At 37.6% G+C, this 15,570-nt stretch overlaps 1 protein-coding gene across 1 annotated transcript; it reads right to left on the minus strand.

Annotated features, from left to right (window-relative positions):
- Positions 1-1,543: 1,543 nt before the first annotated feature.
- LOC123251972 (mas-related G-protein coupled receptor member X2-like) lies at positions 1,544-5,378 on the minus strand. Its single transcript, XM_044681312.1, is given in 3 exon segments — positions 1,544-2,137; positions 2,140-2,522; positions 5,296-5,378. Coding segments are annotated over 2 exon segments (939 nt in total). The 5' UTR covers positions 2,485-2,522; positions 5,296-5,378.
- Positions 5,379-15,570: the final 10,192 nt, after the last annotated feature.

Genomic DNA, 15,570 nt, shown 5'->3' on the forward strand with positions numbered 1-15,570 from the left:
AGGAAAACCCTGCTTCCAATGAACCAATAAACTTTGAGGAGACCTTACTGGCCAGGAATAAGGCTGAATCTATTTTTCCTAATGCCTCATGATTCATTCTCAGAATCTATTCTGGGTTCTTTTTTAATATGTAGGGATGTTGGTCACGAAACTTTTCTTTTATCTTGTAATTGAAATTTTAATTAATATCTTTTATTTTTTACATGACTTTTTTCTTGACACATTTTCCTAAAATATAAATAATAACTTACATTGGGACCATAAAGGATGGGGAAAACTAGATGTTTAGTAGTTTAATTTTTTTCAACAAAATATTTATATTTTTCTTCCTAACTTCCTTACTTTGTCATTTTGATTAAGGGGTAAAAGAAGAAAATAAAAAGAGAAAAAAAAAATCTTTCACTGGCCATGTCAGAATGTACGATTCAGTCTGTATCTTGAGTCCATCATTTCTCTGTCAGAAGGTGAGTAGATTTCTCATCTAGCTATCATTGGTCTTTCAGAATCCTTGTTGATCCTTGAATTGATGAGAGATTTCAAGTCCCTCAAAATCGTATGTCTTTACAATGATGATGTTATTGTACAAATTAATCGCCTGATTTTTTGCTCTCTTGATTCTGTATCAGTTCATACAAGTCTCCCTAGATTTCTTAGAAACCAACTTTTTCATCATCTCTTATAGCACAATAATTTTCGATTACATTTATATACCATAACATATTTGTTCAGACATTCTTCAGTTCATGGGCACACATGGGCCGATATCAATATTTTTGCACATATGAGCCCTTTTCCTCTTTTCATAAAATATTTTTGGAGTATAAGCTTAGTGGTAGAGCTGACAGTGTCAAAGGGGGTTCAGAATGTAGAGTTCTTTTGAGCACAGTTTCAAATTGTATTGCAAAAAAGCTGGACAAATATTCAGAGATTCTCTTAATGATTATGCAAGGAAAGAAGCTCAGCCTTTTCAGAGGGATTGTGACCAATCTCCCATCTCAAGAAATAAAAATATGAGAAAATAGTCAAGAGCAGTGATATACCTTTGTGACTCAAACTCAGTTCTCCTTGTAAGCCTATTTTCTTCCAGCTTCAGGGAAATTATATCCCCCAGAGAGGTGACATAGAGAATGAATAAAGGGAGAATCTGGTCTCTTCCTCTGGGGAGCAATCCTAAGATTTCTTTATTCTTCAGATTTCTTCTTCTTCAATCCCAAGATCATGTGATCAGAGAAACCAAGCAGCTGGATTTGTACCTGGTTGCCTGTAAGACTCCCAGGCCTTTTTTTTTATTATTATTTTAAACCCTTAATTTCTGTGTATTGACTTATAGGTGGAAGAGTGGTAAGGGTAGGCAATGGGGGTCAAGTGACTTGCCCAGGGTCACACAGCTGGGAAGTGTCTGAGGCCGGATTTGAACCCAGGACCTCCCGTCTCTGGGCCTGACTCTCAATCCACTGAGCTACCCAGCTGCCCCCTCCCAGGCCTTTTAATATTTCCCAGTAGCACTCTCCAAGGGCTCAGGCTGCCATCTCCATAGTTTCTTTTACACCATTTCACCATCCACGCCTGTGTCTACCTCATCCTCCAGGGCCTTCTGGAGAACCACCCTAAGAGGGCCTCCAAGTTTCCTCTGCCTCAGGCTTCCCACAGAGAAGTAAATAAGTGGATGGGCAAAACTATTTCCACTGAGCAGCAAAATAAGAATATTCTGAAAATAATATGCATTTCTACTTCTCACAAAAGTAAAGATACCAAAGGGAATGCCACATGTGAGGAACAAGAGGACCATGAGCAGGATGAGGAGGAAGAGCACTGAATACTCATGTGGTTGTGAGCTGCATTGGATCCTGAGCAGGAAAGTCAGGGTGGAAATGCAAAGCACTATGACAAGAATGAAAAAAAGCACTTTGTTGGAGGTTCCATAAAAGTTGAATAAATCAAGGAAACGAGATGCAGGTGGAAAATGCTGCCGCCTTAGTGAACTGTCCAGGACAGCTGGAGCCCAGAGTAGGGCGCACATGATGGCTGACAGGAGCTTAGGTCGATGACTTTGGTAGCCGATAGGGAAAAGGACTGACAGGCAACGTTCAGTGCTGATGGCTGTCAGGAGGGCAAGTCTCATGGTATAGGAAAGAAAACCCCACTCATTGTGATGCTAAGAATTGACCTTCTAAAACACCAGTCCATAATAAAAGAGAAAAGAAGGATAAAGTCAGTTCCTGCGAGGTTGAGAATGTAGACAGAGAACAGGTTCCTCTTCATATAGAAGCAGAGATGACAAAGGACAATTCCACTCCCTCCCAATCCACCCAGTACCATGAACAGAATCCCATAATTTATAATCGAACCAGAGGTAAACAATAAATCTTGGACACTCTGATTCAATGCATGGTAAATTCCATTTAGAATTTCCTTGGATTCATTATAGTATTCCAATTCACGGGACATTTGTTTAGGAAACGACGTCATAAATTTCAGATCCATCTTCAGATAACAGCTACAGCTGAGGTCCTCAGGTTCCCCTGAGAATAGGGAACAAAAGGAAAGAAGATCTCACATTTATTTTGTGCTTCGAGATACACAAACAAAAAGATAATTTTTTAAAAAATAAAAATCACATGGAAGAAAAGAAGATTCAAGGGGGTCATGTGACACAGGTGCAATTTCTGTTAAATAGTTTTTGAACTGATTGAATAGTCAGATTAAAAGTTCGGTGATTATTATTAATGCTGAGGATAGCTAACATTTTCTATAATGCTTAAGTCTGGCAAAGCAATTTTCATATGCCATCTTATTTGATCTTCACAATAACCTTGTGGCATGGGTGATATTGTCATCCTTCCTTTATAGGTGAGGAAGTTGCATCTTAACCCATCTCCCTTCCTAGATATCTGACCACTTCTCAGGCTCCTTTAATACACCTCAGACTCTTTCCTCCATATCACGCTGTTAAATGGCTTGTCTCACTGGGCTCTGTCTTGGGACTTCTCTTCTCAATCTTTACTCTTTTACTTGGTGATCTCATCAGCTTCCACAAATTCAGTTGTAATTCAGTTGAATATAACTGTCTCTCTGCTGCTGATTCTCACACTTACCCAACACCTCCAGCCTATTGTTTCCAGCTGTCTATTGAACACCTCAAACTGGATGTCCTATACATATCTTTTTTAAAACTATTTTAATTTTTTAAATTACACATAGAAACAAGTTTTTTTACAATTGTTTTGCGACATGCCCCAAACTGAACTTATTGTCTTCCTCCACCCCAAAACTTTCCCCTTTTTTAACTTCCCTATGACTTTTAGGATACCATCATCCTCTCTGCCAGCCAGGCTTGAGGTCTAGACATAATCTTGGACTCCTAACTCTTTCTCATCCCCCATATCCAATCTGTTGTCAAGGCCAGTACATATCAGTTTGTAATGTCTTTCACATATGCTCCCTTCTCTTCTCTGACACTTCAACCCCGGTGAAGGTCTTCATCATATCAGTGATGATGGGTGTCCCTGACACAAATTTCTTCCTACTTTCAATCCATTCTTCATTCAGTCACCAAAGTGATTTTCCTAAAGTGCAGTTCCAACTATATAACCCCTCTTCCCTCACTAAGTTAGATAGGAGGAACAGGTTATAAATGATTTGCATGTCACTTCCAGGACCTTATATGTAATTCACTTTGTGATATTTGATTCCTTCCTAACTTGCCCCCCTCCTACTCCATTTCAGTCTTCGAACACTTTACATTCTTCCATACAATTCACAGTCTAGGAAACCCTGATTTCCTTGCTGCATCTTGAAAGAGACACTCCATATCCTCGCTCTGGGAATTCTCACTTCTTGTCCCTCACCCCCATCCCATCCCATGCATAAAATGCTCTCCTTCAGCTCCACTTCATGGTTTCTCTGCCTTCTTTCATGAACCAGCGAAAGTCTCCCCTTATCCAAGAAGCCTTTTCCAATCTCTCTTAATTCTAGTGCCCTACTTCTGTTAATTACTTCCTGTTTGTCCTGTATATTACTTGTTTGCATATTGTATTCTCAATTATTCTGTGAGCTATTTGAGAGAAGGGATTGTCTTTCATCTTTCCTTGATTTGCCAGGAATTCTAGTGCTGAGAATATAGTTAATCTTTTATAAATGTTTATTGATTGATTTAAATGACTTATTGATAGAGAGAAATAGTGACTTTTCCAGAGTCTCACTGGTAGGTTCAATTGGAACTTTGCTTTATGCCCAGCACCCCACTAATTTCGCCAATGGGGTTTTAGAAGAGGAGATTTATTCACTAGGTATACAGTTTTACTCTGTCTCTTCTAACTGAGCTCCCTTAATTGGATGAAGAGAAAGGAAGAGATGGAAAGAAGTATTTTTTGTGAAGGAACAATGAGTAAGATTACAGGAGAGGGGGGCAGCTGGGGAGCTCAGTGGATGGAGAGTCAGGCCTAGAGATGGGAGGTCCTAGGTTCAAATCTGACCTCAGACACTTCCCAGCTGTGTGACCCTGGGCAAGTCACTTGACCCCCATTGCCTACCCTTACCATTCTTCTGCCTTGGAGCCAATACACAATATTGACTCCAAGACGGAAGGTAAGGGTTTAAAAAAAATAAAAAAATAAAAAAAAAAGATTACAGGAGAGGATGGGAACCCAAGAGATTGTATTTATCTTGGAAGTTTTCCCAAGACAACAAAATGACCCACTCAGTTCAGATTAATCACCTTGTAACAAGAATCTGTTGAACTGGATTTTTTCCCCTTGTCAGCCAATTTTGATGGTGTTGTATAGACTCAGCCAGAGAAGGCTCAGGCGGAATAAATGTCACTAAGACCTCAATATTGGGAGATCATTTGCTGAGATAAGAAAGACCAGAAGAATCATTTCCCATAAATAATTTTTGGGATTAAATAAAATATGAATCTGGTCTCATACTGGTTGCTCCTGCTCCCTCTTCTCCCTCTCCAACCCCTCCTCTCCCCACAGTTTCCTTCCCAGAAAAAGATAAAAGTTTCATTAATTCCTTCCATGGTTTTAGATCTTGGCAATCTGACTAGAGAGTGGAAATGGTGGAAAAACAAATTCAGAAAGATTCTGAAGCCTTTTCAATGTATTTTTATTTCTCTCCCCTCACTCTAGTCCCTCCTGCACTCACCATACACTCTCGGGAGAGTCACTCCTTCTTTCTCTGATCCCCTTAGTCATGCTTTATGGCCTCAGAGGTTAAAAAACCTTTTCTTCCTTCCATCCTATTCCCTCTAGAACAGAGGAAAGAAATCTGTTTTGAAGAGAGAGGGTTTACCTGGTGTAAGTGATCTGGAAATATTGCTCTGTCCTCTTGCCTAGGCTGTCTTCATGCAGTCAAATTCAGAGAGAGGGGTGTTGGTGTTGTGGAAAAATTGTGTCATTAACATGAAGAAGTCTCTGTGATGTCCTGTGCAGAATCATTAGCCAATCAGAGCACAGGCCCCATTGGACATTGCCCCATCCCCTCTTCTTGAACTTATCTCAGAATCTCCCACTGACTCAGCTGATCTCCTTTTCCCTCTGATACCTCGTGATCTGTCTATCCCCAGTTCATCAGGCCACATATACCAATGTTCTTTTTTTCTTTAGACATTTCCTTACTCGTCTCCAAGTTGAGGTCATCCTAGATCCTGGAAAGAAGATTGGATCCTAATGTATATTCTATCTTCTTGTCTTTTAGCTATCTTAAGAATATTTTATTTTTTTCTCCAGTTTCATGTAAAACCAATTTTTAACTTCTTTTAAGATTTTGAGCCAAATTCTCTCTCTCATTCCCTCCCTCCCATACCCTTCCCTCCCCATGAGAGCAGGCAATCTGATATAGACTTTACATGTACATTAATGTAAAAGATTTTTCCACATTAGTCATTTTGTGGAAGAGAACTAAAAAAAAATGAAGTGAAATATAGCATGTTTCAGTCTGCATTAAGACTCATCAGTTCTTTCTCTGGAAGTGGATGACATTTTTCATCATGAGTTCTTGGGGTTTGTCTTGGATAAACTGCTATTAATTGCTATTACAACAACATGAGAGAAATAATAATAATTGTATCTAGTCCTAAACTATGATCAATAAAACTTGCTATTGAGGGAAAACCTCTTTGGACTGTAATTTGCTACTCTTCTGAGTTTTGAATTCCAGTTTGGTTGTCTGAGTTATTATTAATTTCATAATTCACCATTTGAGGAAAATGCTGTGAGATGTTCAAAGGGAATATGATCCAAGAACTGCTGCAAGTGAATATTTGTAATAAGGAAGATTAAGAGGATAAGTCTAAAAAAGGTATGTTGAGAGGGGACAGCTAGGTGGTTCAGCTAGGGATTTGAGACCCAGGCCAAGAGATGAGAAACCTAGGTTCAAATCTCACCCCTGACACTTCCTATGTGTGACCCTGGCAAGTCGCTTAACCCTTGTTGCCTAGTCCTTACCACTCTTCTGCCTTGGAACCAATGATCAATATTGATTCTAAGACAGAAGATAAGGGCTTAAAAAAGCAATGGCAGAATCTTCTTGACTCAGTTTCTCCCCTGGATTATATTAAGTCACTCTGTAACCAAAGAGCCTAACTAGGAGCATTGTGTGTGTGATTGTAAAACAAAAATAGAGGCGAAAGGAAATATTAAAAAAATGCCCGATTCAGTGATACATTTTCCCCCATAAGAGACCTTGTGTCTGATATGTAGGGGATTCTTATAAGGCATCTAGACGAGAGGGCTTCAGAGGTTCTTTTAAACACTGAGATTCCACAACATTCTAAGAATCATACCCAAAAAGAAAATAAAGTGAATTGAGTATGACTTGTCCTTGATGAAACCTTACTGAAACTTCTGAGGTCATTGCTTCTTTTTGAATAAGCTCATTAATCAGACTTACATAATCACCAACTTCACCAAAATTGAAAATCTAAGAGTCGGTATTGTAGAAAGTGAAAAATAGGGTTAGTGCAATGCAAGCTAAATGTTGAACCAGGACATAGGAATAAAAAAACCCCTAGGAATTCCTCAAGCAGCAGGATATAGAACAAATGCTATGAAAAAGGATGTATTGGGAAAGTAGATGGAGTAGGGGCAGCTGGGTGGCTCAGTTTATTGAGAGCCAGGCCTAGAGATGGGAGGTCCTGGGTTCAAATCTGACCTCAGACACTTCCCAGCTGTGTGACCCTGGGCAAGTCACTTAACACCCATTGCCCACCCCTTATCACTCTTCTGCTTTGGAACCAATACATAGTATTGGTTCCAAGGCAGAAAGCAAGGGTATTTTTTTAAAAAAAGAAAGTAGATGGAGTTAGGGGGAGTCTCATAACTAATGAAGTCTTAGCAGATATTAAAGGGAAATGATTTCTTCTCCATATTGAGAAAATTGGAATCATATTAGAAATGGCCGTCAGAGACGTCTAGTCCAACCAATACGTATAGAATAATTCACTCCATAGAATTCCCCACAGGTAGACAGATGGGACATTGCCCAAAGATTAAAAAAATAATGAAGATCCATGTTTGCCCAGTGAAGTCTGCTTCAGTTAGGATAGCTTTCATAAGCTAGGAGTATGTTTCCCCCTGACCCCTTAATATTATTCTTAGCAACTTCAAACATTTCCTCCTACTTCTCTCCTCTGTGTCCAAGTAAATTAAATCTAATGCCTTTTCCATTTGATAGTCTTTTATATAACTGATTTCAGCACACTATATTGGACTCAAAATTAAGCCCATATAATAAAAACAAATTTCATATCAATAGCCCTAACAATAATAGACACCCATTTATTGGAAATGGATGATGAATATTTGATTTACTCTGAAGTCCCTTCAAATCCAGTCTCTTTAATCCTGGCAGATAAGAGCCTTTGGTGCTAAACATCCCATTAATAATTAATTCCCCCTCTGTGACAAGAAAGAGGCAGTCTGCATGATCTAGAAGAGAAGAAGAGAATTTCTTCATTGGGTGAAAGGTTGTGTTGAGTTCCTTCTATCTCTGAACTTCAATGATTCAAAATCAAATAGGGGTTGTAGAGAAATTTATTCAGGGAGGGAGCAAAGAAGATAAGTTTAAGAAAGGATGGAAACTAGTCTACACTCCCTGAAAACTGCTCCAACATAAGTTAAGACACACTTATTCAGATTAATCATCTTTTCAAGTTACAAAGCCAGTGATAGCTCTTAATTTGTATTTTTTCTTTTGTTAGATAATTTCTCCAGTGTCATATAGAAATAGCTAATAAATGAAAAGTCTATGAAGACTACAAACTAGTGGACAATTTGCTGGGATAAAAAAAGAATAAAGAAAAATTTTCTATGAATAGTTTTCAGGATTAAGTTAGAGCTGAAGATTTTTGACTCATGTTGAATCATTCCTGGTTTCCAGTTCCCATCTCAGAGAAAAGATGAAAGGTCCTCTCACTTCACTGATGGATATAAATCTTAGCAGCAGGACAAATAGGAATGAAGATTATGTGTTGGCAGCAGGACCTGGAGACCTTTTTTCCTGATTCTGTTTTTTTCTCTTAGCCCATCTTCCTGTCACCTAACATCTGTGTGGCCTTAAAATCTTCTCCACAGTTCCACTGGAATTCCCTTTGACTACAGCCACTGACCATAATCCCTTTTGGTCATAAAGAAAAACTGTCTTTCTCCTCCATCATATTCCCTCCAAGAAAGAAGGAACAGATCAACTTTAAAGAGAAGAGGACATCCTTATGGTGATTAGCATGCTGTGGCTCTGTCTTCTGGCTCTAGGGATGATTGTAGGAATCTCTGGGAGCACTTGGGAATAGAACAAGTGTTAAAAGATGATGGTGAAGCCCTTATGATTTTGTATGTGGTGTCACTGGACAATTACAGAACAAGACTCACTGAAAATTGTCCTTTTAGGGAAAAGATTTCATGGTGTCTTCCACTGACTCTGCTCAAGGTCCTCTAATGCCTTGGAAACTACCAGTCATCAACGTGACTGAATATACAAACTAATATTCTCCATTACAAGATTATTTTTTTATCCATTTGTTCTTACCCCAGCCATATCTAATGATCAGTGTTTCTGAGAATTTATTTTCCAATATTTCTGCCTTCTGTCCAATTCTTCCTTGAAAGGGGAGTTAGGGTCAGATACTGATGATGTCTAGAACTGCAATTCTCTCATATTCTTGTAGTCTCTTTGGTTTTGTTTTTAAAGTGCTGACATGAGTTTCCTCCTACCTCCATTCTATGAGGTGTCTCAAGACAACAGAGATCCTCAGCTATTTTTCTTGTATTTAGTGTATTTATGGAATGTATATATGGGAGTGGTGTGTGTGTGTGTGTGTGTGTGTGTATGTGTGTGTGTGTGTGTGTGTGTGTAATTATGTGAATGTATAGATATATACAACTGGTGGTTTCATATCTCCCAATTAAGTGAAGGAGGAAGAGTTTCTAGGACCTTCTTGTTATCAACAATAACAACAAAAATGATCACAACTAGTACTTATATAGGTTTTGCAAAGTGCTTTATGTCATCTCATTTGATCCTCTACTGCACCCATTCATCTTCCTAGAAGAAAAAAGGAAAATTAAGGAAGGTTTTGGAAAATGGGACTACTCACTTTACATCTGTACCTTTTTACCACTCCCTCACCTATTGCACTAGGTTATGCAATTGAGTTAACTTTGGGATCCTGGGATAGGGCTACATAAGCAAAAGAGCACCTTAGACCCATCCTTTGAAGTCCTAGGCCCTGGCACCAGCCCACAGGGAGGCCTTGAAGACCACAGTATTGGGCCCTTTCAAACCTGCACTGCTTCAATGAAGACCTAGCTCCAGGGCAAAACCATGGAAGTCATCAGAGGAAACAGAATCAGCAAGCGGCTTTCAAAATTTCTAATCCATAGGTAAAAAAGACTGGAAAAATGAGCAAATAGCAGAAAAAAAACCCACAGCTCTCAAAAATTTCCATGAGGGCAAAAAAGCAAAGCCAATTAGGAGAGCCAATAGGAGATGATGAGAGCCAGACAATCACATGCAAAATTTTTTAAAAAAATTTAGAACTTAAAAAGGAATTCAGTAATTAAATAAGACAGGTTGAAGAAAAATGGAAAAAAGAAATGAAAATAATGCAAAAAAACCACTTAAAAAGCAAATTAGTCAACTGGAAAAAAAGCAACAAATAAACCAATGAAGAAAAGAGTGTTTTAAAACAGAATTGACCTATTGGAAAAAGAAGCAAAGAAATATAATGAAAAAAGACTGCTGTGAAAAGTAAAATGGACAAAATGGAAAAGGAGGATCAAAAGGTCAGGGATGAAATTCATTTTTAAAAATTAGCATTGGACAATAGAAGCTAATGACTTCATGAGACATCAAGAAACAATAAAACAAAATCAAAAGAATGAAAAAATAGAAGAAAATATGAAATATCTCATTAAAAAACTGATCTGAAAAATATATCTAGGAGATATAATTTAAGAATTATTGGACTACCTGAAAGTCATGACCCCCCCCAAAAAAACCCTAGAAATCATATTACAAGAAATTACCCTAGAAACTGCCCTAATATTCTTGAACAAGAGGATAAAATAGAAATTGAAAGACTCCACAGATCCCTTCCTGAAATAAATCCCCAAATGACAACTCCCAGAAATGTTATAAGTTCAAGAGTGCCAAAGCCAAGAAGAAAATATTGCAAGTATCCAGAAAGAAACAATTCAAATATCATGGAGCCTCAGTCTAGATTACACAGAATCTGTCAGACTCCACATTGAAGGACCAAGAGGAAAATGTTTTACATTACTGCACATGTAAAATCCATCTCAGAAGTTTATAATCTGAGAGAGGAGTGAGGGAACAGAATAAGGAAATATGGGAAGGATGTAGAGAATTAATGCTCTATTTTTTAAATGAATGTTAAAATTGTTTTTATGTGAATTGAGGGAAAATAAAACATTATTTTAAAAAAGAAATATTGATAGGAAATAATTTTTAAATTATATAGGCTTAATTTTGGTTTTAATGTACTATAACTATACTCGGGTATTAAATGCTGTCACTTATAAGAAGGATGAATACAGATTCTGGTCACAGTTCTAGGGCAGAAAAGAGTTCTTGTGGACAGAAGTTTGCTTGGACTTAGAGGACAGAAATAAAAGAAAGGTTAGTGTTCCAAAGAATATTATTGAGGCTTACATCAATAAAAAGTTTCTAACAATGAGAGTTGTACAAGGTGCTATAAGGCTGCACTGGGAAGAAATGGAATACTATCCCTTTTTAATATTCAAACAAAATCTACATGTCTATTTGAAGGATATGATGTTGAGTGGATTATTCAATACTTGTGGGTTGGATGAGATTCCTCAATCATTCATTCCAAATGTGATTACGATTTCCTGAAATATAGATATCAAAATTAATTTTTTTTATTTTTCTGAGCCTTCATTTGTTATGAAGTGTCCTTTACATCAATATATCTCCAAATTATCTCCTTTAGGTAGTGTTTATTCCATCTTTTCCTACTGGCCACTGTTGCTGCAGCTGCTTATCTGTACTTTGGACAGGCCACCACCCTGATGTCACAGACTTCTCTTCTGGAATTCCCAAGTTTTCTTAGGCTAGAAAATGTTTCACCCTGACATTCTATTGGCTCTGCCACTTGGAAGCTTTGTTTAATGCATTATTTTAAAATTGTTTGGAGGAGAATATTGAAAATTTATCTGACTTGCTTCCTCTAATCTCTTCTATAATTCTAAGAAGTCAGATGGAGAAATTACAAAGAAACTAATTCAGGGAGGGAGAAAAGAAGAAACAGATTCAAGAAACAATGAAAACCAAAGAGACATGTATTTTATCTACATTCTCTGAAAACTGCCTTGAGATCACCAAAGTGGTCTACTCAGTTCTTTCTGGAGGTGGATTACATCATGAGTCCTTTGGAATTGTCTGCCTTCATTGTATTGATCAAATTAGCCACATTTTCCACACCTGATCATCATTATAACATTGTTGTTACTATGCACAATGATCTCCCAGTTCTTCTCACTTTGCATCATCAGTTCACATAGTTCTGGTCATGTTTTTTGATGTCACCTTCTTGTAATTTCTTATAGCACAAAAATAAAAAAACAAAACCGATGATCCGTTGGCGTGAGATGGTTGCGGCCCTATGCTCCTAAGGAGTCAACAGGAATAATAATAATAATAATAATAATAATAATAATAATAATAATAATAATAAATACTCCATCAAAGTCATATGCCACATTTTGTTCAACCATTTCCCAACTGATGAACATCCTCTTAATTTGCAATTATTTTCAACCACAAAAGATATATGCTATATTTTTTCTACATATAGGTCCTTTTTGTTTAAAAAATCCCTTTGGAATATAGACTTAGTAGTGATATTGCTGGGTTAAAGTAAATGTGTGAATTTTTAGACTTTTGGGCATAGTTCCAGATTCTCAAAATGTTTGGACTAATTCACTACTCAAGTAACAGTTCATTATAGTACCTATTTTTCCCCTCATCCCTTCCAGCATTTGTCATTTCTGATAGGTGTGAAGTGGTACCTCAGGTTGTTTTGATGAGAATTTCTTTAATAAATAGTTATTTATAACATTTTTCATATGACTATAGATAGCTTTGGTTTCTTCTGTGGAAGTTGTCCATTAATATCCTGTGAGCTTTTGTCTATTATGAAATGACTTTTATAAATTTGACTCAGTTTTCTACATATTTGGGAATTCAGAGAAATTTATTGGATTTTTAAAAATTTTAGCAAAAAAGCATATTCTGTCTACATTCCTATGAAAATTGCCTTGAGATCAACAAAATAACCCACTCCATTCGGTTTAATTATCTTTTCAGACTAACCAACTGAGAGTAGCTCTTTAAATGTCTTTTTCCTCCTTTACAATCATTTCTCTGGTTCAGTGTAGGTATCGCTAGAGAGAAGGAAGGAAGAATGGGAAAAAGATCTAAAGATTATAAAGAGAGGTATCTGGGAATTTTGCTGTAACAAATATGAACAAACAAATAAAAATTAAGATCATCTTGTCAAGGTATCATTTGCTGAGATAAGAAAGAAGAGAAGAGATATTTCTTATGAACAGTCTTCAAAACTAGAATCCTCTTCTAGGTCTCTCATTCTTCTCTCAGAGAAAAGGGAAAAACGTCCCTCATTCTATTTGTAGCTATACACTTTGCCAACATGACAACTGGGAATGAAGAGAGGAGTCAGATCTCAGGGCTAGGAGACCTCTTCCTCTCGTTTCTATCACCTCTCCCAGAAATAGTTTTTAGAGACTCTTTCTTTCTTTCTTCCTTGTTTGCCTTGGAACTTTCTCCCTGACTTCTGAGAATCCATTCCCTATGAATGACCACAATCCTGTGATGAGGAATCTTTGCCCTTCCCCTCCATGCTATTCCCTCCAGGAAAGAGTGAACTTTTCATTTAAACGTAAAGGCCTTCACTGTGATTATTGACTTGAAAATGCTGCTTGGTCTTCAGGCCCAGGGAATGCGTGAAGGAGAATCTGAAGGAACTTGAAACCTGAACAAGTGTTTTCAGATGGGAGAAATGCTCGTGATTTTCTTTGAAGTATCATTGGGCAATCAGATTCCATAGGCATTAGAAATGGTCACTTCAGTGAAAAGATCTCAGCATATTCACTGACCTCTTCTCAAGTCCCTTTCTCTGATGTATCATGAACTGCTTTCCATTTTTACCATATCTGGCCACTCAAGCTAACATTTTCCACCTCTTACACCTGATTTTACCCACCTGACTGCTCTCTAGGTCTATCTAAGAACCAGGAATTCTCCCTGAACATCCTGATTTCTTTACTGCCCTTACTTGGAAGGTGAATTGGGGCCAGATTCCCAAAGTATCCAGGTGATGGCTTGGAATGGTATTCTTTTATGTTCCCAAATCCCTCAGAGTTTCCTAACAACCAAACTCTAAAACACATCATGTTTTCAGGTCACTGGATTAACCTCTGATTTCTCCCACTTCCATCCCATCAACTGCCTCTAGATAACTTTTGGGCTGGAGCTCAGTTTGTTTGTGTATTTCTTGATGTGTTTTTATTTGTACATTATACAGGTAGTCAATAGTGTTAAACTCTCACTTCCCAAATTAGGGAAGAATGAATAGTTTCTGGGATTTTCAAGTAGTTCAAGCAGTTACCTCACAGTTCTCAAAACAGTGAAGGGAGGATAATTTGTGAGGCCTTCCCTTTCCCTGATACTGATGCTACTCAATTCATATTGGGACATGAAAGAAGGAATTTTGACTGAGGCACCTGTGGGTCTGCCTAGGCAAATACTGTTTCTATAGATGAAATTGCACTGTGCAGAGATTGGACTGTCCCACAAACTCGCTTTTCTTTCTCCTTTTTATGTTGACCCAAGAAAATTTTTAAGAAATGAGGATCTTTTTTTATGGGGGGAGGGAGGTGGTCCTATAACTTTTGTTGTATTTTATTATTTAAAATATTTTGTAGATTTTTTGTTTTACATCATCTTTATTTTTGGACACCCCTTAAAATCCTCTATCCAGGGAGAAGCTTCAGTAGGGCCTATTCAAAAGGAGGCAAAATAAGGGCACAAAAATTATTCTCTTTTAAAATTATTTTATTAAATTTAACAAGCATTTATTTTCCCCCTCTCCTCCCATTGGAAACAGAAGAAAAGAAAAAAGAGTTTATAGTTTGACAAAATAAATTCTCATATTGGTTATACCCCCAAATACTTATTTCCGTCTGTATCTTGAGGTTATCACTTCCCCCTCAGAAAGTGCTTAGCAGGCTGCATCATTGATCCATTAGAATACTTGTTAGTTCTGGTATTAAGTAAAATTCTTAAATCTTTAAAGAATGTTGTTAGTGTATAAATAGTTCTCTTGATTCTTCCGACTTCATGTTACAGTTCAATCTTCCCAGTTTTCTCTGAAATGATCTTTCAATATTTTGTTTTTAATAGGATGATTTCACGGTAGCATATTTTGTTCAGACATACCCCAAATGACTATTTCTAGTTTTTTGCCACTACATAAGGACATTATTGATAACTTGGCACACAAGATGTCTTGTCCTCTTTCCTTTGGTCTCCCTGGGGCATAGGCCTAGAAGTAATATTTCTTGGCCAAAGGACATGCACAATTTAGTAGCTCTGGGACACAATTCCAAGTTGCTTCTCAGGAGGACTATACCAATATCCAGTAGTTTTCTTGATGATGATGCAAGCATATGGAAAAGAAGCAGAGATTTTTCAGGGGGAATTGTCCTTCATTTCTCCAGAACTAGAGGTACTGGGAAAATAGCCAAGACCTGTTATGTCCCTATGAGTCAGATGTAGCTCTCCCTCCAAGTTTACCAGGGCACCATCTCAGGCACAATTCTAACCCAGGAAGAACGCCTTGACAATGAACACAAAGAAAAATCGGAGTGATGCCCCTGGGCAGGAATCCCAAGACTTTTACCAACTCATCTGGTCAGGTTAAGAAAATAGTTGTAGACAGGGATAGACTATGGGAAAGCATTTATGGTCAAAAAAGACTCAAGGAATTACTGTCTTTTCATGCCTCTC

This window comes from Gracilinanus agilis, chromosome 6, assembly GCF_016433145.1.
Source record: "Gracilinanus agilis isolate LMUSP501 chromosome 6, AgileGrace, whole genome shotgun sequence".
In the NCBI taxonomy this organism is placed as follows: domain Eukaryota; kingdom Metazoa; phylum Chordata; class Mammalia; order Didelphimorphia; family Didelphidae; genus Gracilinanus; species Gracilinanus agilis.